The sequence below is a fragment of the Mizuhopecten yessoensis genome, unplaced genomic scaffold, assembly GCF_002113885.1.
Source record: "Mizuhopecten yessoensis strain PY_sf001 unplaced genomic scaffold, ASM211388v2 scaffold2929, whole genome shotgun sequence".
NCBI classification, from domain to species: domain Eukaryota; kingdom Metazoa; phylum Mollusca; class Bivalvia; order Pectinida; family Pectinidae; genus Mizuhopecten; species Mizuhopecten yessoensis.
Genome location: NW_018404790.1, coordinates 222,260 through 246,994, shown reverse-complemented (window position 1 = coordinate 246,994; position 24,735 = coordinate 222,260). Strand labels below are relative to the sequence as shown.

At 37.2% G+C, this 24,735-nt stretch overlaps 1 protein-coding gene across 3 annotated transcripts in view; it reads left to right on the top strand.

Moving 5' to 3' along the window:
- Positions 1–24,735, top strand: part of LOC110446687 (plexin-A4-like) — a 116,788-nt gene that overhangs the window by 70,453 nt on the left and 21,600 nt on the right. For 2 of the 3 annotated variants that reach the window (XM_021491963.1, XM_021491964.1), the window contains exons 3-11: positions 1,742–1,930; positions 2,188–2,316; positions 7,408–7,508; positions 9,215–9,359; positions 10,476–10,653; positions 20,636–20,726; positions 22,113–22,200; positions 22,603–22,722; positions 24,075–24,179. In XM_021491963.1, coding sequence (XP_021347638.1) covers positions 1,742–1,930; positions 2,188–2,316; positions 7,408–7,508; positions 9,215–9,359; positions 10,476–10,653; positions 20,636–20,726; positions 22,113–22,200; positions 22,603–22,722; positions 24,075–24,179 — 1,146 coding nt within the window. The remainder of the gene's footprint in view (positions 1–1,741; positions 1,931–2,187; positions 2,317–7,407; positions 7,509–9,214; positions 9,360–10,475; positions 10,654–20,635; positions 20,727–22,112; positions 22,201–22,602; positions 22,723–24,074; positions 24,180–24,735) is intronic. The other variant, XM_021491965.1, reaches the window with a different exon arrangement.

Genomic DNA, 24,735 nt, shown 5'->3' with positions numbered 1-24,735 from the left:
ATATACAAGGATTACATGATTTAAATTCCTTCATATTGGAACATTTAGACAGAAAAGTCCAGAGGGAACAGTTCAAAATGGCTATGTAAGGAGACTCTTATAGAGGTGGTTCTTGAAAGGTTAATAACCTGCGTCTGCTTCAGATGAAGGTTGGACTGTCAAAAATCTCCAAGGAGAGTAGAATTGTCTGTTTCTTAGCCTCAGAAAAGGGATATGATCCCTTTTCTCCTCCATTTTCTTCAAAAAACATATTAAGGAAAAATCAACGACATACACATGTACTCTATGTAAATCAGTGACAGGATGTTATTGTAATGTATATGTATACACAATGGCAGACTGCTGCTAGAATTAACTGCTGAAAATAAAAGAAACATATTTGTCAATTGGTTACATTTAACTTTGCATATGATGAATTACAGTGTGGATCACACATGTGTAACTTCTGGTCTTCCAGGCGCAAATGTTTCGTGTTTGTTATCCACACGGGGTATGAAAGTAAAATCTTTTCCTGACCAGGAGTGTGGATAATGAGGTTCCCAAGAGTGGTGTTATTTTGGTTGTTATGTTTGTATCTAACTCCAGTGAAAATTAACTCATTCACCCCTGCCATTTCATAATGAAATATTCCAAACTTTGAATTGGAAGAGTTCAAATATGTCTTCAGGGGTGAATGAGTTAACTAATGAAGAGTAGGGTGGTCGGGTTAAGGTGGCCTGGTGGCGCAGTGGAAGGCGCATTTGCCTTTCACCATGAAAAGGTATGGGGTCCCTGCCCGACCATGTTGGTTTTCTCCGGGTACTCCGGTTTCCTCCCACACTAAGACCCCTGCATGCTAACATCCGGGCCAACAAGAGGGATTAATATAAGTTGAAATAACTTGTTTCATAATTATTGTAAATTAAGGTATGTATTTATATTTAATGAGAATAAGATACACATGATAATCAACCATCATGAGTTTGAGGACCTTTTTCTCCCACAAATTTCAGATACTTTATCTAGAAAACCGTGTGTTTCTTTTGGGAATACATTGTTCCTGTTTTTACGATCAGGGAAACAATTGCTATAAACTATGACGTCACCATGGAAGATGACGTCACAAAACATTGTTACTTGACGTCATCAATAGAAGATTGACCAGTGAAATATTGTCTAGGGTGTTACCCACTAGTTAATATCCAGAAATGTTTACCAACCCCTAGCAGATTTGTCCAATGAGTCTGGAATGGGGAAAACTATAGTGGTTGTGAGAGAAATCTGTGTCCAGTTGGGGTTCAGAGGAGAAGTTTTATGGTTAAGATATATAGGACTTTAATTAGGTTTTCATTTCATATGAGATTTTATGAAATGAGTCTTAGGAGTTTTTATTTTTTTGAGCCTTGGCGAGCAAATATTAAAACTTCGAGACAAGTTTCATAAAAGCACATATGAAATAAAAACAAATTTAAGATACATTTTATCACATAACTCAGAAAACTTATATTTTGGCAGGTTTTAAAGCCAAAAATGCAAGGATGGCAAAAATATATTTTTGACATATGTAAAAATATTACATGGGCGAATTCACTGGATAACAGGCAGATTATGTGATAAAATGTTATAAGCAGGTTGATGAGATAGTAGAACAGAGGACACACTAATCTCCTTTGTTACGCCTATGATTGTGAAACTTATATGTTGTTTCATGTATATCTTTATACAAAATTATGATGAATGACCTTTGACCTGTTTGTTACAGACTGGTGAACCTGACTACTGCGGGAGTACAAATGCCAGCAGACGATACGGTCCTATCCAGGGTCGCAATCCTATCTTCCAGACACCCATCATGGAGTTTCCTAACACTGTCCTCACCTCAGTGGCTGTCACGACAAAGAACAACCAAGTTCTTCTCTTCCTGGGCACCAAGGATGGTACTCTGAAAAAGGTAAGAGACTAATACCCACTTCTCCTTTCCTCTACCTCGAGTTGCTTACTGGTGTTCCACTGGTCGTGTAGTTGCTTTTAGTAAATACTGATTACGGGATGAATATTCAAATGAATTTGTAAAGCCGTACTCATAATGATTGTTCTCCATTGAGTCGTTGAGGTAGAAGTTATATTTATATGTTCACTATTTGTAGAAAATTGATTTCTCTTGAATTTGTGTTTTTATGAAACCCTGTAAATATTGTTTCCCTGCAGGTGATCCAGTCTCCTGGCAACATTGTGTCGGTAGTCCAGGATTTGGAAATTGAGGTGGGCCAACTCATCAAAAACGAGATCCACTTCAACAGAGACCTGAGCATGCTGTATGTCATCACCGATCACAAGGTAAGGGGTTCACATGGGGTGACCAGGACCTCATCTGGTAACTGCTCTAGTCAGCCTAGCTGTATGAACGTGTCAGTCCATGACAAAGTTTATATGAAATGGACCAACATTTCATTTTGTAATGGTATCCCCTCTAGTCAGCCCTGCTGTATGACTGTGTAAATTCATGGAAGTGTCGATGTAAGATGGATCAACTTCACATCTTGTAAAGGGTTAATCTGCTTTAGTCAGCCCAACTGTAAGAATGTGTAAGTCCATGGTGGAGTTGATATGAGATAGACTGACATATGATTTTGTAATGGTATCCTCCTCTTGTCAGCCCAGCTGTATGAATTTGTAAAAACCCTGGAGATGTAAGTTTGCAATGAACCACCACCTTGAATTGTGATGGTATTCCCTCTTAAGGCAGTGCTGCTGTATCAATGTGTAAATCCATCTGGGGGAGGTTGATATAAGATGGACCGACACCGCCTCTTCTGGTCATTACCTTGTGTTATTCTTCCAGCCTGTTACATCAGGCTACCACTTGGACTGATAAGGAAATGCTTTTTTGCTATACTTTAATTCACTATAGCCTTCAGGGAATGATTAAATATAGATAGATACAGACAGCTTCGGGCGCAATGTTCTACAATATTAATATTGTCATGGCAAAGGTTCATTAAGATATTAGACTGGCTAGACAACACAGCACCCCCAGTCTTCTGGAACAGATCTATCTGCTGTAATGCTAGTGGACAAAACTTTGGAATTCGATGTGTTGTAGAGCTGACATTGTTATTGTTGGATATCAGCTTTGCCATTTATGTCATAAAGCTTTTTCTGATGTATGTTATGATAGGAGAAATTCCCACAGACGGTATTTATCACTGAGCAAAACAAGCTTAATGAAGGCCTTCAAACGTTCGTCATAGATAGTAGTTCTCCTTGATAGATACAGGCAAGGGATGAAATGGCGTATTTGAGGCTGTGTGTGTTTGAGAAGTCTCTTTCTGGGCTATTTGATACAGTACATCTATGTTTTATTGAAGGTCCAATGACAGTAATATAAATTTGTCAAGCATTTACAGCCAGTATGATGCATAATGGAAAAGATATCTTGCTCCTAAAATCTCACCAATGGGTTTCTGCTCTCGCAAAAACTTGAAATGCTGTTAAAAAGTATCCTTGGAAATCACAAGACTGAACACTTTAAAACCAGTTCATGTCAGTTGCCATCAGACTGACTGGTCCTTTATTTTCAATGCTTCTGCTTTTGATTATAGACTGCAGAAGTGTTACCCTCGCAATACACGTCAGGTCTAGCAGTCTAGTCACACAACAAAAAAAAATGCTTTTTGCTCCGTTCTTTTGGCCAGTAATTCTATACTGTCACCTTGTTTCGTTTCAACCAGTTAATGCCATTTTCTTTCGGTGCACAAGGATAATTGCAGTTATCTATTTCTCCTAATGCTTCATGTTGGAGAAAAAAAACACGACTCAGATTGACAAAAAGTAATTCAATGGGTCTGCTGCTGACTGGAGAAAATAAAAGATTGTTGCAGTTTATATCCAAGGTCAGAAGGTGCAAATATGGTTATTTAAGCCAGACATAAAACTTTATTATATGTGACTGTTGTAGTTACTAGGAACAGATCTGACTGTTGTAGTTACTAGGGACTGGTGTGACTGTTGTAGTTAATAGGGACTGGTGTGACTGTTGTAGTAACGAGGGACGGGTGTGACTGTTGTAGTTACTAGGGACAGATGTGACTGTTGTAGTTACTAGTGACAAATGTGAATGTTGTAGTTACTAGGGACTGGTGTGACTGTTGTAGTTACTAGGTACTGGTGTGACTGTTGTAGTTAATAGGGACTGTTATGACTGTTGTAGTTACTAGGGACAGATGTGACTTTTGTAGTTACTAGGGACTGGTGTGACTGTTGTAGTTACTAGGGACTGGTGTGACTGTTGTAGTGACTAGGGACTGGTGTGACTGTTGTAGTTACTAGGTACTGGTGTGACTGTTGTAGTGACTAGGGACTGGTGTGACTGTTATAGTTAAAAGGGACTGATGTAACTGTTGTAGCTACTTGGGACTGGTGTGACTGTTGTAGTGACTAGGGACTGGTGTGACTGTTGAAGCTAATAGGGACTGGAGTGACTGTTGTAGTTACTAGGGACTGGTGTGACTGTTGTAGTTACTAGGGACAGATGTGACTGTTGTAGTTACTAGGGACTGGTGTGACTGTTGTAGCTACTTGGGACTGGTGTGACTGTTTTAGTTACTAGGGACTGGTGTGACTGTTGTAGTTACTAGGGACCAATGTGACTTTTATAGTTACTAGGGACATATCTGACTGTTGTAGTTACTAGGGACAGATGTGACTGTTGTAGTTACTAGTGACAAATGTGAATGTTGTAGTTACTAGTGACAAATGTGAATGATGTATTTACTAGTGACAAATGTGACTGTTGTAGTTACTAGGGACTGGCGTGACTGTTGTAGTTACTTGGGACTGGTGTGACTGTTGTAGTAACTACTGGTTTGACTGTTGTAGTAACTAGGGACTGGTGTGACTGTTGTAGTTACTTGGGACTGGTGTGACTGTTGTAGTTATTAGGTACTGGTGTGACTGTTGTAGTTAATAGGGACTGTTGTGACGGTTGCAGTTACTAGGGACAGATGTGACTTTTTTAGTTACTAGGGACTGGTGTGACTGTTGTAGTTACTAGGGACAGATGTGACTGTTGTGGTTACTAGGGACTGTTGTGACTGTTGTAGTTACTAGGGAATGGTGTGACTGTTGTAGTTACTAGGGACTGGTGTGACAGTTGTAGTTAAAAGGGACTGGTGTAACTGTTGTAGCTACTAGGGACAGATGTGACTGTTGTAGTTACTTGGGACTGGTGTGACTGTTGAAGTTAATAGGGACTGTTGTGACTGTTGTAGTTACTAGGGACTGGTGTGACTGTTGTAGTTAATAGGGAATGGCGTAACTGTTGTAGTTACTATAGCCTGGTGTGACTGTTGTAGTTACTAGGGACTGGTTTGACTATTGTAGTTAATAGGGACTGTTGTGACTGTTGAAGTTAATAGGGACTGGTATGACTGTTGTATTTACTAGGGACAGATGTGACTGTTATAGTTAATAGGGACTGGTGTAACTGTTGTAGTTACTAGGGACTGGTGTGACTTGTAGTTACTAGGGATTGGTGTGACTGTTGTAGTTAATAGGGACTGGTGTGACTGTTGAAGTTAATAGGGACTGGTGCGACTGTTGTATTTAATAGGGACAAATGTGACTGTTGTAGTTACTTGGGACAGATATGACTGTTGTAGTTACAAGGGACTGGTGTGACTGTTGTAGTTAATAGGGACAAATGTGACTGTTGTTGTTACTATGAACTGGTGTGATTGTTGTAGTTACTATGAACTGGTGTGATTGTTGTAGTTACTAGGGACAGACGCGACTTTTGTAGTAACGAGGGACTGGTATGACTGTTGTAGTAACGAGGGACTGGTGTGATTGTTGTAGTTACTAGGCACAGATGTGACTGTTGTAGTAACTAGGGACTGGTGTAACTGTTGTAGTTACTAGGGACTGTTGTGACTGTTGTAGTAACGAGGGACTGGTGTGATTGTTGTAGCTACTAGGCACAGATGTGACTGTTGTAGTTACTAGGGACAGATTCGACTGTTATGATAATCAGGGGCTGGTGTGACTTGTAGTTACTAAGGGCAAATTTATGACTCTATATATTGAAAAAGGATAGGCAAAAGTAAGACTTGTGATAGTGTTACCAGCGATGACCTGTGACTCAGAAGACATTAAATTCCAGGGAGGCAGACAATGGACCATTATATCAAAAGTTTGTTTTTTAGACAATGGACCATTATATTAGATGTTGTTTTTTAGACAATGGACCATTATGTGATGTTCCTTCGTGCACATTTAGCTATTTGTTTTTTAATATCTGACAAAACCAAAGGAAATGGAAATCTGTGGTCTCTTTATTTCTTGTTAGTAATGTATGGTACAAGATTTGTTGGTGTAGCTTGTCATAGGGATTTGTATCGTTAGATCAATAAGTTAAAGGAAGGAACACGGTGGTAATGATGTGTTTTCATTCCACAAGCCTTTTGACAGAACGGCCCTTACATCAGCCACTTCCTGTTCCTGTCCGCGCGTTAAGAGGTGATGCATTATACTCGCACTCACACAAACAGAAAAGAAATTTCCATGTTACAGGGTGTCATTGTCCTTATTACATGATAAGAACAGCTTATGTTAAGTTTTTGTTGTTAATCATAATATTATGATGGGATTAATTTTGATCGGCAATGCAGGATAGATATTATCATGTCTTGAAAAGTTATCTCCCTAATTTTAGTTCACATGGCTCCAAAGGGCCTAGCAAGCTCCAGCAATCTGGTTTCGTCCGTTGTCCATTGCCCATCATTTGTCTGTAAGCGTTTTCTTCGAACCACCTCTTCTTAAAAAACACTTGACCAATTTTAACCAATTTTGGTAGGAAGTATTCCTAGGTGATGTTGATTTAGATGTACATGGGGCTAGCACAATTTGGGGACCCATCATGAGCATAAAAGGGCTAAAATTTAGGGCATCTAGATTTATTCATTGTAAGTAAAAAGCCACTCCAATGTTTTCATATTCATTAGCTAGCAAGTTAGTGCCTGGTCTGTAGTCTGCAAAATAAATAAAATCAGTCAATAGACACGCCACTAAGGGGAGCTTTACAAATACATGCATGGTGCAATATTTGAATGTTAAAACACAAAAAAATACTTCATCTGAAGAACCAAAAAGCCTAGAGTCATGGTTTTCTGACCAGTAGCTTCCTGGCATAAAGAACTACAAAATTTGCAAAATCAAAAGAGATTGACCAATATTCAAGGTTGCAGTCAGATTTGTTAAAATGCTGGAATGACTGCTTCTGAGGACCAAAATGCCTCTAGTCATCACATGTATTACATCACTACTGTGTCATAGAGAAAAAAAACTTATGTAAGATTATCACTAAAATGCTGAGTCTTTTCCGTATATTAGCTGATGTGTGTGTGATGATTTATTTACTCAATGTTTTAGCTGGTGATCGTGGACATTCGACACTGCGAAGAGAAGGTATCCTGTGAGGAGTGTACGGCTTCACCTGACCCTGTGTGTGGCTGGTGTGTTATGGAGAACAGGTATACTGCATATAATGATTCTAATTGGGTTCACATGACCCTGTGTGTGTCTGAACAGGTTACTTCATATTTGTTGCTATTCAGGTTCACATGACCCTACAACTGGTAGAGAACAGGTATAATGTCGAAGTGTATTGTTGTCCTAGTTAACACAACCCTGTGTACAGGTATAATGTACTGCTATCCTGGTTCACATAACCCTGTGTGTGGCTGGTAGAAACAGATATATTTCATGATTGAACTACATTAAACATTTCTTAATTGAACACCATAGGAACACTTTTGTATTTGGAATCCGTTGGGTTTTCTGAATACATACATTAAACTTACATAGAAATGTTGTCAGTGAAGTTTAGCCTTACACAGGTTTCTGAATTTTGCAGGGTTTAATAAAGATATATTAGACAAGTTACACAATGCTGTAATAGAGAGACCAGAGTCAGCCCAATAGGCATTGTTCTGTAGTTTATAGGAACTGAAATAAAGTATTAAAAACAATGCACTATAAAGTCTGGTCTAGACTGGAGATAGTAAAATATTCATATGTTGCAGAATGTGTGGTGTTATCTTTTACTCCCCTTTGCTTTTAAAGACATTAAAATGCCTTTGAGTTTAGAAGATGTGAGAATGTTAGCACATTTCTGTATTGAGGGGGAACAACTGTTGTGTAGCGCAGCTGTCGGTTGGGTAAGATAATGACTCCCGGGGGTACAGCAGAACATGTTACTATAGAAATTACACACATGTATCAAAGGTTATGTATCATAGCTGAGCTGAAGTTCATCTGTAAATCAGATTTAAACTTGAGATGAGGAATTTTAAATTCAAAATTGAGTAAATGTACCTAAAAGCAATAGCAATCCATTGAAAGTAAACAGTTTAGGTACCATTATAGTTTAACTCACTAATACGGACAATTAGGAAACTCATGGTATTAAAACACAGGGTAACCTGTAGTCACCCATGGAGATCAACAATAACCTGTGGTCACCCATAGAGACCAGGGATGATATGTAGTCACCCATGGATACCAGGGATAACCTTGGGTCACCAATGGAGACCAGGGATAACCTGGGGTCACACATAGAGACCAGGGATGACATGTAGTCACCCATGGAGACCAGGGATGACCTATAGTCACTGGGGTCGCCCATGGAGACAAGGGATGACCTATAGTCACTGGGGTCGCCCATGGAGCCCAGGAATGACCTATAGTCACTGGGGTCGCCCATGGAGACCAGGGATGACCTGTAGTCACTGGGGTTGCCAATGGAGACCAGGGATGACCTGTAGTCAATGGGGTCGCCCATGGAGACAAGGGATAACCTTGGGTCACCCATAGAGACCAGGGATGACATGTAGTCACCCATGGAGACCAGGGATGACCTATAGTCACTGGGGTCGCCCATGGGGACCAGGGATAAACTGGGAAAATGGAGACCATGATAACCTGCAGTCCACTATCCATGCCACAGATAAGCTGTGGTAGCCCATGGAAACCAGAAATAGCCTGTGGTAATCCCTGGAGGTTAGGGATAACTTGTGGTAACTAATGGAGACTAAGGATAACCTCTGGTAACCCATGGCAACCAAGGATAAGCTTTGGTAACCATGGAGACCAGACATAACAAAAAGTAAATTCTCCACTTCACATTGAAGGAATGTTAGTTGTAATGTTAACCTTGATGTGACCTTGACCCTTACAGGTGTCTGGAGCAGGAAAGCTGTCCGTCCTCTGCAGTCTACCCACACTGGTTACCCGCCAAACAAGGAGCATGTGCAAGGATGGTGGAAGTACAACCCCACGTTCTGAGCTATGAAAAACTGGACTCCGATATTGAGAAACAACAGGTGATGTGTCTGGCAAATAAAAATATCTCACAGTTCACGTTTGTCTACCATGCTGAAAATGCCTTAACCTCTGTAGAAACGTCTGTCTTGAATGTTGACAATTTTCCAAGAAAAAAATCCCAGTACTAATTTTTTCTTCTTTATTCAGTTATTCTGGAATCGCTAATGTCAGAAACCAAATGAATGTCTTTTTCTATCATGACATCAATCTATTGTGGTATCAAAGCAATTAAAAGGTTTCAAAAAGTTGCCAAAAATATACTATCTTCATCCATTTTACATGTTAAATTCTGCATGTAGTAGAAAAATAATCTAATACCAGTTTCTGATAAGTATTGATTGATTTCGGTCCCAGCTTGATTTGCTGTCAAGTTCCGAGCCGAGGTGTTCCAAGCAGTACATAAACTCAATAAGATTAACTTGATTTTATGTTAGGTCTTGGTGTACTGGTATAGTCGGACCAAAATGACCTGTCATAGTTACCTCCAATTACCGTAGTACCAGTGCAGGTTAGGAGAAAGAATAGGCCCGCTGTTTCCCACTGCACGATCGTAAGAAGCGTCTAGTGTGGCCCCCCTGAAGAATCGGGGGTGCTATCTACTTTCCCTTTTCTGTCTACTTTCCCTTTCCGGCGGTAACTCCTCAGGCACCCATCCTCATATGACCCTATAGCTGTTGTAGCCATATTGATAATGGGGCATGATGTTCCAGGGCTTGTACTTGGTACATCTGAACAATGAACAGGGTAGCATACCTGAAAATAAAGGTATCCAGGTACTGCCTGATAAGAATATGCCTCGTAAAGGTCAACACCTCAGGTCATTTCGGTTTGAATATGTTTAAATTAATAAATATAACAGATCTTCAAATTAGCTTTTTTTTCTTTTTTCTCAAAACAATAAAAGTTTTGTGTGGTTTTGAGTTGATGGAAAGCTATAACAAAGAACAATTCGACTGTAGGTAATAACATATGTTTTAAATACAAGATATGAAATTTCTCTGACAGAACATTTGTAATAATGACTCTGGGAGAGAGAATATGAACATATTCTATAGATATATAGTACATATAAGACTATATTTAAGTGTCAAGTTTTTTTGTTTTTTTTTCAACAGATAACCTTTAGACTAGAAGAGATCATGTTGAACCCTAGAGATTCGGGTGACCTTGACCTCCTGTGTTACTTCTCCAGCCAGGACACCATGTCTAAGACCGCAGCTCAGATTGACGGTGAGACGGTGACTTGCCCGTTACCGTCACGCCCAAAGTTGCCGGTACTTCCCGAGGGTAAGGGTGAGTAGTGTGCTGGGCCGTCCTCGCTTTAACTTGCTTTCCATCTGGTAACCACAATTAACATTACGTGCAGGTCGTCTCACAGACAGACATGAAGTAAACCTCCTTTTTTGTCGTATCACTGACCTAATGTTAGATTTTCAAATAGCTTGTAAATGGATTAACTGAAAGACGGTGCTTAAACATTAGTGTAAACTTAATTTTTTTTAAATAATTTTACGAAATAAACTTTGAGACCACTTGCACACCGTTTGTACAATTAATGACATGTTAAATGAGAGTGAACCTCCGGTACGAAAGAGTAAAGCTTTGAAAACAGTTTCTTAAAACGTCAAACGTCATTTTTGTAATTGAAATTCTTTTACACATTTTCAAAGCTTTACATAACTGTAATTTGTAGAAGTGTACTGTACCTACAAATATGTGTTTTCAGGCCGCTTTTAGATTAAGAAATCATTTGAGATATTAAAAAAGAAAGTTTGACTTTTGACCTTTAGTAACAAATACTTTTTGTCAATGTGTAAACATTGTCACTTTAACCATATTTTGTACAGTACACTAAAAGTAACAAGAAGACACCATGTCATGTTGTTGATACTGTTTGTAATGGATGTGTGGTCTAAAATTCTCCAACACCAAGTCTAACTCAACTGACGGTCCTGTGTACTTATCACGTAAAAAAAAAAGCAATAGAGCATTGAAAATTTAATACTCATTTGTTTCCACGTTACTGGAAATAAAATTATGTGTAAAAGGATCGTGTATTTCCTGGAATTTTGCCTCTATTACTGATGATATGATATTCTGGTTAAATGAGATGAGGCAACGTTATACATTTTGTAACACTGTACAGTCACACTGTCGCCGCTGAAAAAACAAAAATATACTATGATCAAATTTGTTACGATGGAATCTTGACCGTAAGCGTCAGATTTGTTGGTGAATTTTGAGGCCAGTTTGGTTGCGGGAACTAGGACACTATACAATTAACTGTGACAGCTAGAATATTTATATTACTGCTAGAAACCTCTACTAGTCTATACAAAGAGTGAGGCTAGAAACTAAATTTGCTTATACACTGTTCCTAATAGGAGCCTGCTCGACCTGTCTTCTCCTCTATATCTTTTAGAGACAGATTTGTGGTATATTTTGATATCAGAATTGTCTATTAAGATATATACCTACTAAACTATTTAGCATGCGTAACACTACACAAAATGGCAGAACCTACAGGTAATACTAATTACCCACTTTACCCAGACACAGCTAACCTCTGCCAACTCTTACCTGAAAATCTCTAGTACTAATCCAAAACTTACTAGGAAAAAACCCATAGGATGTGTCAGTAGTAGATGTAATACCACATTGACAGTTGAGCTATCGAGCAAACTTTGTTGCTAAGGCACTTATATTTCAAAGAGGATCTTCCAGAGCAAACCATTTCTGAATTATTCATGGATTACTTGGAAAACTGTTGGAGTTCAATTAAACTGTATTGATCAAATATAAGAGGAGCAAAATTACCAGCTAAATAAATTGATAGTGTATTATGTATCTTAATAGATAAGATATTTGATGACAGGAACCAACACAAAGCCTGTAGAAAAAGAAAAAAAAAATTACTAAATCATTATTACATTCTTATGAGGAAAATAATAATTTTCATTGTGTATATTTCTTAAAACTAGTTTTAAATTGAAACGTTCAAACTAACCAACTAATTATTCTTGTGTATAGCCTCCCATTTTTAATGCACTAAATCATCATTACATTCTGATGAGGATTACGGTAATTTCATTGTAACGATACAATGTTAAAAACAGTTTTGAACTTCAACATTCAATTAACCTGTCAATATTGTGTGCAACCTGTAGGAAATAATTTTTAACATACTAAATCATCATTACAATCTGATGAGAAATTTACTAATTTTCATTATTATGATATTTGTTAAAACAGTTTTCAATTGAAACATTCAAGCTAACCAATTTTTATTGTGTGTAGATGTTATAAATGTTTGCTTGGTTTAATTTACTCGCTTTGATTATAACCATCCTAACTGCATTAATCGATTGTACCACTAATACCGATAGGCCATATAATCCTATCATTTAACATTTGGTGTGTGTCTAACTTTGGGTATTGGGTACCCTGTAGATTATAGCTAGATGCTTCACTTAACACACGAGGACAAAAAAGCCCAGCATACTATTGTGAGGAGGAGGATACAAATGTACTAACATCTATTTGACTCGATATTCTGTTTTACATGTCTTAGTATTGCCAGTATTGATGTTATAGTAAGTCAACAGGATTTCTCTGTTCCTTTTAACATGGTGACATTCATTGAGTTCTAAACATTTTGTGACAGTGTATAGTAGAGATATGTACATGTATATTGTTGATACAAGTTAAAAAAAAAAGGGATTATTTAGAAGTTCATTTAATTGCTTAATCACAATACACAAGCATATGATATGGAATCGCAATACAGAAGTTGTGTGACAGTAAGTGTAGATTAGAGTTATACATACATATTGTTGATACATTCAAGGTTTGATCTTGTGTAAAATCAAGCATTAAAGAGTCTGCTGCCGCCCATAAGCCCACTAGCTACTGTTTATATCATTTGAAAGTTCATTAATTGGGCTAGCTGTCATAATATATCGGAAAACTGGTAAATCACAATACACAGGCATATGATATCAAATCACATATTGCAGAAATGTAATATCGCTGTATTTCGATAATTCCATGTATCACTTAGGTGTTTTAAGCTATCAGATTACGATATATACACATTCTAACAGATATGCCAATAAACTTAAACAGAGGCTATTACTGGGGGTGGGAATCAGTTGAAATTGCATAAGCGATGGTTGGTTTAATGAAAATCTTAAACCTGCGCGATCCATAAATATGATTCAGTTTGATAACATTCTTTCTTTTTAAATTGTGCACTTTTCCCCTCTGACATTATATTGGGATACGTATCCAAGAACATTCTGTATTGAAATGTGACATGATACACTCTAGGGCGCTTTTTTTATAATAATAATAACAATAATTCGAGGTTCTTATATACCGCTTAATCACAACCTAGTTTGTACTCTGGTCGTCTCAAAGCGGTTCACAAACTATTATCCGTGGTTAGAGGGCCTTCCCAACCAGCCAATATATTTCTCAAATTCCTTTTCGGCGCTCACAGCTAGCATTCAACAATTCTAGCACTGCCCAACCACATACTCATTTACAGCTGAGTAGACTGGAAAAAGCGGAGTAAAGTATCCTGCTCAAAGATACAACACAGTGCCGTGATGTGACTCGAACCCGCAACCCTTCGGTCACGAGCCCGTCGTCCTACCACCAGACTACCAATAATTGCCTCCTACCGTGATACCCCTTTTCATTTAATATATTATATTGTAGCCAGATAACAGAAATATCAAAGGTGTATTTATCTTATCTTAAGTGGTAATACAATTGGGATAAAATTGAGTTATCAGATGTACTATAAAAACTGTAGACATTGATATTGTATGAAGCATTCGTTGTGTACTTTCTGTTTCGTAAACCTATATATAACAGTCATCTATCATATACTATCTAGTGCTGGTCCAGACACTACAATCATCATTAGTACACTGAATTTCAGTTCCTGTACAAAGGTTTATGCCATGCCGTTGTCGCTTCGTCAGTCTTTAAAAATTGCTGTAACCTTACACAGATGGTCTGTGCATCCTTCAAACCCCCTCTGATTGGTCGGTCAACCTTTTCTCTACCAGTCTACACAGTCCAGACAGTTCCATCAGCTCTGTAGTATCAAGGTGTCCGTCACCACCAATTCTAGACAAATTGATTTAAAACTATTTACCAAGTGACATGTAATCACAGGCCAAGTAGATGAAGAAGAGTCTGGATGATGCTGACTCAATATCATATAAAGCGTTTGATATAAGAGGGATGGACCCCAATAGACAGGGTCGTGATGCAGCAGGTTATCTGGCCATCCTCACATCCATCGACTTCTTATTTTTATAAAACTTATACGCAGTGCTTTACCCATCACTGACCTCTCAACGGGGTAAAATGCAGTACAATGATTAGTGGGTTAGAGTCTGGTCCAGTGTCAGTAGATACAATACAATATCAATGGTCAAGTCCTGGTCCAGTGTCTGTTGGTACGATACGGAATCAATGGTCAAATTCTGTTCAAGTGTCTGTGGGTACATTTCACAATTAATGGGTCGAAGTCAGGTAAAGTATCAATAGGGAAAATGCTTGATTAATGAGTCAAATTAAGTTCTAGTGTTTCAAATTCTTGTCCACTTTCAATAGGTACAATACAGAGCCATAATATAACAATATAAAGTTGAGGGTTTGAATCCCTGTTTAGCCTCTCACTTTCTTTTCAGAAATGATTTATCTAAGCTATATTAAGATGCCTGAAAATGATTTACATTTAGTTACAGTTTTTGGCAGTGGAACGAGTGTCCTTAAAATTTACAGCACTGCATGATACATCTCCAGTTTCCTTCACATTTTCTGTTCCTAGAATGAAAATGTAAATTTATGGTAGTACGGTCAATTATCCATATTTCGACCCTCGCTGCAGACAAAGGTCGTATTTCCATGCCGATAAATGTTGGAATGTCGCCTTGGTTGAGATTCTCACAATGCCTTTGTGAGGCCGTCGTTATTGGTGATGCAGTAACTATGATATAGGCGAAATGGTATCTTCTGATTGAGTTAGTTTAAGGGGGAAATACGTATTGATTTTGCCCGAGAATCTTGCCAAAAACTTTCTAATAGTCTCAAAATCTATTTATCTTTATTCAAAACTTTGATTTTTTTTACCGAAGATTGTACATTTTATTCAATATATGACATAAGAACTTGTAGAATTCAGCATATCAATCAAATGATTAATCGGTTCTATCGTGTCGGGAGCTATCGAGGTTTCTTGCAGCACATGTAAGGCAACTTCTAAGACTGCTGCTGCTGCTGCGAAAAAAGACATTAAACTTTCTTACATGTCACGAACTTAATATTATATACTGATTAAATTTTTCGAAGAAAGAACACAGATTGGATCAGTATTAAAACTGTTAGCCGAGCTTTTCACTGACGCAGGCTTCAGTAGTCATCGTGTGAAGCTAGAGTATATAATCTAAGGAGTGTGTATATCTTCAAGTTAACTTTATAAAGATATGATCTAACCTGAATGTTTTATACATGAGCATGTAATTATGTTTTCTGCGGGAATGTTTAATTGGATTGATCAACATTCATGTAGTATTTTAAGCTCGTATGTGTGATTGGGATTAAATTTGCTCTGTAATTTCAGTTAGGACAACATCTGGCGTGTTTGGGACTCGTTTTTAGATTCTGTAAACTTGTCAGTATGCAGACATTTTGCCGGCATGATGTCAGAAATACATGCGAAACCTTCATTCCCCTTATTTAATAGTTGTCAGTTATAACATTTGGGGCTGCAACCATGTCAGGCGGCGCTCCGTCCAGTGTTTTATCACAGACCCAACACCTAGCATATTTCTGTCCTGCTGAAATACTAAACACACGAAACATGCAATACTGGTAAATAACATGGATATTCATAGGGACCTGGGACCATGGTAACGGGGATTTTAACAGGGACCTGGGGTCATGGAATATTTTCAGTTGACCACGGTAAAACATCATATCAGCATTATCATGAATTACCATAGCAACACATGTCATATCTACCATGGTAATACATATCAGAATTAAACCATGGTAATACACTTTGACAGAATTACCACAGCAACATATAGAAGAAGTACCATGGTAACACATCATGTTAGAAAAACCATGGTAATACACTTTGAAAGAATAACACATCTCAGCACCCCCATGGTAACTAACTTATCATCTCAGAATTACCATGGAAACACATCAAGTCACCATTTCCATGGTGACACATTATCCCATGGCTACCATGTTACCACATCATGTCAGAACTACCATATTATCACACCATGTCACAATTTCCATTCAAACACATCATGTCAGAATTACCATGGTGACACATCATCTCAGAATTACCATGGTGACACATCATGTCAGAATTACCATGGTAACACATCATCTCAGAATTACCATGGTGACACATCATGTCAGAATTAACATGGTGACACATCATCTCAGAATTACCATGGTGACACATCATGTCAGAATTACCATGGTAACACATCATGTCAGAATTACCATGGTGACACATCTTCTCAAAATTAACATGGAAACACATGTCAGAATTACCATGGTGACACATCATGTCAGAATTACCATGGTGACACATTATGTCACAATTTCCATTGAAATACATCATGTAAGAATTTCCATGGTGACACATCATGTCAGAATTTCCATGGTAACACATCATGTCAGAATTACCATGTTGACACATCATGTCAGAATTACCATGGTGACACATCATGTAAGAATTTCCATGGTGACACATCATGTCAGAATTACCATGGTGACACATCATCTCATGGTGACCATGGTGACACATCATTTCAAAATTACCATGGTGGCACATCATCTCAGAATTACCATGGTAACACATCATGTCAGAATTACCATGGTGACACATCATGTCAAAATTACCATGGTGACACATCATCTCATGGCTACCATGGTGACACATCATCTCAGAATTACCCTAGTATTACATGATGTTATAATTACCATAGTTACACAACCCAGAATTACAATGGAAAAACATCTTCTAAAAATATACTCGTGGCATTGTAACACATGTAGATGATAATGAAAGAATGCTGTCCTTCAAGTTTTACTAGACTTCCTGTCCTTTTGTTATTGGAGATATATTTCAAATAAATCTGGTAAATTTAAAATAAAATTGGTCTTGTCTGCTTATGTTAAATGTTGAGGTGATTGTCTGCAGCGATGGGAACTTGCTGGTAATATACAACTGAAATTTAGGGAATTCTATAAACATGATTACGGTAAGAAACCAACATCTTGGCACGACTATAGTCCTTGGGTAACCCAATATATCATATCAAATTGTGCTGAGAACTTGTTCAGTTTTATGTTTATAATTAAACTATACAACTATCAATTCTGTGGGGAATTTCAACTGATTTCCTTTATTGATTTAACTGTCACTCCACCCTCATTGTGTTATAAATTTCAAGGAAAATTTCAATTATAGTCAAAATGGGAATGCATCACTTAGATGTATCTAGGTTTACTGCTTTCACCCGTTTATGCCTTAAATTTAATAAAAATAAAAGGAGGAACAAATTATGAAGATAACTGATGGTTTCTGCTCTCCTCCCCAATGGACAAGTTAAAAGTTTATACCAAAGTGCAATACCTGCCATCAACTTGTTGTTTAAACATTTTTTTTCTGAATTAGAAAGAGGCCTAAGGTCCTGATATTTGGCTTGTAGCATACTGGGATGAATGTGGGCTATCATCTTGTTCAAAGAAATTGTCATGACCCACTTTCAAGGTCACAGAGGCCATATCACAACTTACATTTTCTTCTGAATGACCAAGAGGCCATGCTTGCAAGGGTGATATTTGGTCAGTAACATACTTGGATGAAGGGCTGTCAAGTTTGTTCAAATGAATGACATTGACCTACTTTAAAGGTAGCAGGGGGTAAATGTGTTAAAAGGTTTAAAACGTGTAGTGTTACCTGGCCTTCCCTCATCTTTGTTTAAATGAATATGAACTTGACCTAAATTGAAAGTCACAAATGAAAGATTTATTTGCCAACAGCTCTTGAATGATAAGTGAGTGATACAGGCCTACTGGGCATCCTGTCACCCAGATCTTACTATCCCCATGATATTATTAAAGAACCTTGGCCTCTATTCAAGTAGCCATACTGTCATTAAATAGTATTAGAGATTAAAGTTTTGGGTCCTTAATTTTGGACATAAACAAATGTTCACTTTACACCGGGCCAGACATGATTGAGGAGGAAATGAAGAGTTTTCTGGAGGTGTCTTGTACTGAGGGAAAATGTCCAATCTTCTAACTGATCGCCAACAAATTAGGTCTTATTATAAATTGTCTGATTAGAATTTGATGAACATTTAAAATAAAACAGATGCCGGCAGAAAACCATTGTCATTAGGGTTAGAAACGATTTCTGTTGAGATTCTACGTAGAAGAGCATTTCTACACAATATCTGTTTGATGATATCCTGTATTTGCTGTGATGTGAATTTTGTTACGTGAGAGACATGATTTTGCTGGTATGTAAATGTGGATTGGTTAGTTTTATGAGACGTGAACGGGCAGTAACACAGGTGTGATTGGTGTATTCTACTGCTGTTTACTAGATTCTATTTTTAGCTTTCTGCAATAAAGGATTTCTTTGATTCATTCCAATACTTTTGGTAATACATGTACATAGTACATACTTGGTATCTGTTTGAAGCTTAAATATCTTGAGCAGTGCACATATGCAATCAACTTTGAGTTAGATCCAAGGGTTACGATTGTTTTTTTGTCTTCACTCCCTGATAATGTCCTTTCAGGTTTGTTTTTCCACTGAGCCCCTTCACACAAGATCCTTCCTATTTATTTATTTCCTATTGATTAATTTCTTCATTATCTGACAAGAACTATCTGCTAATGTTTTATTTTGTTACAAATTGCTAAGAGGTGCTGGAAGAAATAAAAAGCCAGAATGAAATTAAATCTTTTTGGTAAAAATAATTTACATAAGATTTGCATTTTTCTTCCGAGCTTAGCATATACAGGTTTTAATTGTACAGATAGATACTTGAAATCAATAAAACCACTTAAGTTTTACATAAAAGACGCATATGTTATGGCGACATGCTTGCAGCTGTAAAAGAAGATAGCAGAATAGACATACGTTGTTATTGTTACTGGCCATCAATAAATCCTTTTATCACAAGAAATATAGCACCCTAGACAATCCACTCGATTTATCTCCCCTGTCGTAAATCTTACATTAGTGTAAAGTCGGAAGTTGCTATATATATATGATTGTGTGTGATAACGACTAATCGCAAAACAATATACAACTTATAATTAAGGTGCAATCCTAGAGAGAATGTTTTGATGCAATTTACAGATAACATATTTTTTGTGATTCAAGACATTTATCACTTGTACACAATAATTTCTTAATGTTACTGACCCAAATTTTGTATTTGCTTTTATTCTTGGTAATAAAATCTTATCATTTATAATATGAATGCTTCATATTTGACCAGTTATATAATATCAGCCGCCATGATGTGATATTTCCCACTGATCATAGAAACCAGCTGACTCTGCAGCCATGGTCTATTATTATTCCCACAGATCTCGGCCGTGATTATCTTGTATTTCCCACCAATCAAAATTGCAATGATCTGGTAGCTCTCAAGAATGTGCATGTCACCAACACAAACATACACATGAATTTTCAACATCAGTATCACAGCTCTTCACTGATTGATAGAAGCAAATTAGAATTCAGTAGGAGTCGCACAACCAAAGAAAATCGGGTGGTCGTGTGGTGCAGTGGATAGTGACCTTGCCTTTCACCAAGGCGGCCGGGGTTCGATTCCCCGATCGGATGAGACAAGGTATATCACCTGCCCGTCCATGTGGGTTTTCTCCGGGTACTCTGGTTTCCTCCCACAGTAATATGCGCTAACATGCACAAGAGAGATTAGTGTAAGTTGTAAAAACTTGTTTCATAATTGTTGTGAAATAAATAAAGTTTATATAAACCTAATAAAAATGTCCAAGTCAGCATACAAGAACTCGATTATAATTTAAATTAGAAGTAGGACTGGTCACTGATATATATAATTATTGATAAAGGGATGGGATCAAATTGTGTAGTGTAGGAGGTAAGTATATAGGTATATATGTATAGGTATAGGTTGTTATGTTACCCCTTACTAAACAAAGAAGCGGCTTTCTATTGGTACAGACTACACAGACGTCCAGGTGGAATTCCTCGTGGGAGGACGAGCCGTGGTGAAGCGCAGTGTTCCCGTGTTTGACTGTCGTCCTCACCAAAAGTAAGCTGTTACCTCAATACTGTCATGGAAGGCACAGACATATCGGAGATCAATGGCTTTTATTTGTAGTCTTAGGAGATTAGTTTCAACAGTTATGTTATGCAATTTTGCATCGTTAAATGTATTGGAGACTGTATTCGTTTCTTAGATTGTAAAAGTTGGACAAAATAAAGAGAATGATATTGCAATATTTTATGTATGTCACCTCAAGAAAGTTAAATTATCAAAATGTATTACTAGCAATATTTATACTTGTATTTACCTGAATATACCTGTTTGCTACCTGTATTTACCTGTACACCTAACTGTATTTGTACCTGTATTTTCCTGTATTCATACCTGTATTTACCAGTTTGCCACCTGTATTTACCTGTATGACTAACAGTATTTGTACCTGTATTTACCTGTATGACTAACAGTATTTGTACCTGTGTTTACCTGTAATTGTACCTGTATTTACCTGTATGACTAACAGTATTTGTACCTGTATTTACCTGTTTGCCACCCGTATTTACCTGTACAACTAAGAGTATATTTGTTCCTTTATTTACCTGTATTTGTACCTATATTTACCTGTTTGCCACCTTATTTACCTGTACAACTAACAGTATTTGTTCCTGTATATACCTGTATTTACCTGTTTGCCACCTGTATTTACCTGTATGTATAACAGTATTTGTACCTTTATTTACCTGTACAACTAACAGTATTTGTTTCTGTATTTGTACCTGTATTTACCTGTATTTACCTGTACAACTAACAGTATTTGTACATGTATTTACCTGTATTTACCTGTACAACTAACAGTATTTGTACATGTATTTACCTGTATTTACCTGTACAACTAACAGTATTTGTTTCTGTTTTTGTACCTGTATTTACCTGTATTTACCTGTACAACTAACAGTATTTGTATCTGGATTTACCTGTATGACTAACAGTATTTGTTCCTGTATTTGTACCTGTATTTACCTGTACGACTAACAGTATTTGTCCCTGTATTTGTACCTGTATTTACCTGTAATTACCTGTACAACTAACAGTATTTGTACCTGTATTTACCTGTAATTACCTGTACAACTAACAGTATTTGTACATGTATTTACCTGTATTTACATGTACAACTAACAGTATTTGTTTCTGTATTTGTACCTGTATTTACCTGTAATTACCTGTACAACTAACAGTATTTGTTCCTGTATTTGTACCTGTATTTACCTGTACGACTAACAGTATTTGTCCCTGTATTTGTACCTGTATTTACCTGTTTGCCACCTGTATTTACCTGTATGACTAACAGTATTTATTCCTGTATTTACCTGTATTTGTACCTGTATTTACCTGTATGACTAACAGTATTTGTACCTGTGTTTACCTGTTTGCCAGCTGTACCACCTGTACAATGAGTAACTTCACCTGTGAGTGGCACCATGACACCAACAGCTGTAGTCGTACTGGAAGTGTAACTACAGGAGTAAGTAGAACATCAATGAAATAACAGCTGCAGCTATACTGCCAGTACTACTTCAGGAAGTTCAATTATCAATAGTAATTATAACAGCTACAAATGGAACTGTGGAAAAAATAAAACGAAAGGCAGAAATACATTTTTAACAATTGTATTTTCTAGATTGCAAAAAATCGAACAAAATGCAGAAATACATTTCAACAATTATATTTTCCAGATTGCAAAAATGAAACAAAATGCAGAAATTCATTTTAACAATTGTAATTTCTAGATTGCAAAAATAAAACAAAATGCAGAAATTCATTTTAACAATTGTATTTTCCAGATTGCAAAAATCAAACAAAATGCAGTGATACATTATAGAAACTGTGTTTTCCAGATTGCATCATATTTTTATTGTATTTACAGGCAGCTCCAGTAACCAATGTTAATGCTTGTCCAATGATTGACAGTCCTTCACTGGATACGGACATTGTGGTCCACTCTGGGGAGTCGAAACAGATAGCGGTTGGGGTGGCCAATCTACAGGTAATGGACCCATCAATAAAACACTCGTATAGCCATGTTCTGTGTTAGTGACCTCATTAAAAGTCGTATAGCCATGTTCTGTGTTAGTGACCTCATTAAAAGTCGTATAGCCATGTTCTGTGTTAGTGACCTCATTAAAAGTCGTATAGCCATGTTCTGTGTTAGTGACCTCATTAAAAGTCGTATAGCCATGTTCTGTGTTAGTGACCTCATTAAAAGTCGTATAGCCATGTTCTGTGTTAGTGACCTCATTAAAAGTCGTATAGCCATGTTCTGTGTTAGTGACCTCATTAAAAGTCGTATAGCCATGTTCTGTGTTAGTGACCTCATTAAAAGTCGTATAGCCATGTTCTGTGTTAGTGACCTCATTAAAAGTCGTATAGCCATGTTCTGTGTTAGTGACCTCATTAAAAGTCGTATAGCCATGTTCTGTGTTAGTGACCTCATTAAAAGTCGTATAGCCATGTTCTGTGTTAGTGACCTCATTAAAAGTCGTATAGCCATGTTCTGTGTTAGTGACCTCATTAAAAGTCGTATAGCCATGTTCTGTGTTAGTGACCTCATTAAAAGTCGTATAGCCATGTTCTGTGTTAGTGACCTCATTAAAAGTCAACCTTGTGTGTGGGCAGACATATCACTTGTCAATATTGTCATCAAAGTAGAAAGAAAAAGTTTATAAATATTGAAAATAACACAGTACTTACTCAATCGCCAAATTTTGTGATGGCAAAGCGTTATGTGTCTGAATTTTGATCCTGTATTGCATTGCACTACATACAGAATAATCATGGCCCTTTGTTCAGCATGCATCACTTTGCACAGGGCATATAATCTCATAAACTATGTCACCTACAATTTCCATATTTTATTTGTGAGCACCTCTTGTATCCTATTTCTTTGATTGGTACTTGTGTCCCAATGAATTCAGAGTTATGGCCCTTTGTTCAACATGCATCACTTTGCTTGGGGCATATCTCCTAATCTCTCATCACCTACATTTATCAAATTTTATATGCCAGCATATATGCGCACCTCTTGTGATGGCAAAGTGTTACACTTCTAAAATACAGCCTTGTGTCCCACTATTATAAACAGATTTAAGGCATTTGATTTATTTAATGTGCATCACTTTGCATGTGCATGACGGCATCTCATGAACTCTGTCACCTGTAAATTACCAAAGTTTATGAGTGGTTCTTGAGTGATGGAGTGTGGCATATTTTATGCCCCATAATATGTGGAGTTATGGCCCTTTTCTTAAATTTTTGATTCCGAAGTTTTCTGTCCATAGGTTGAGGAACATTGATTGCTTGCAATGTTTGAACGAAAATGTTTGTTTACTTGTGTTACAGCCGGACCAGACAACCAACATCAAGTGTAACTTTCAGTACCTAAATCAGACTCAGGTTGTCGTGGGAACCATCCGCTCCACCCTTCTCACCTGCGACCCCGTTCAGGTAAGTAAAAGTTTACACCCATCTTATAGAAAGTTCAATGACAAAATTCTTTAAAAAACAGTGTTATTTGTACTACTTCAGTTGAATATTTGTGTTGATCAAGTTACAAAATTGATGACATTAAGTTTACTATGGGAAACACTTGATGACCTTGGGTTATATCTTTTGATATTATAGATACTTGTATGTGTATATTTACACTAGAACTTTTTATTCATCTTTGAAAGAGAAAGGTTCTGCTCTGCATACACTTTTCTCTTCGCACCCTTGGAATATGTCTTGACAAAATTGGAGGCTCGTGGTATAGGCTATTAGCCTATCAGTTTTACTGTGACAATGTGCTGCACGGTTCTTTTTATTTTCGTCAGACATCCGACTGGACTTCTTGTATTATCCACAAGGTGTTGTGCTAAAAGCCTTTGATATTGTCACGACATTTTCAAAGGGTGTAGAAAATATATAAGTAGAGTGGAACCCTTAAACTTCGAAAATGGTACTGATTAAGATACCTGGTAACTGATATATAATATTCGTTATAGTTACACCATAAATAACT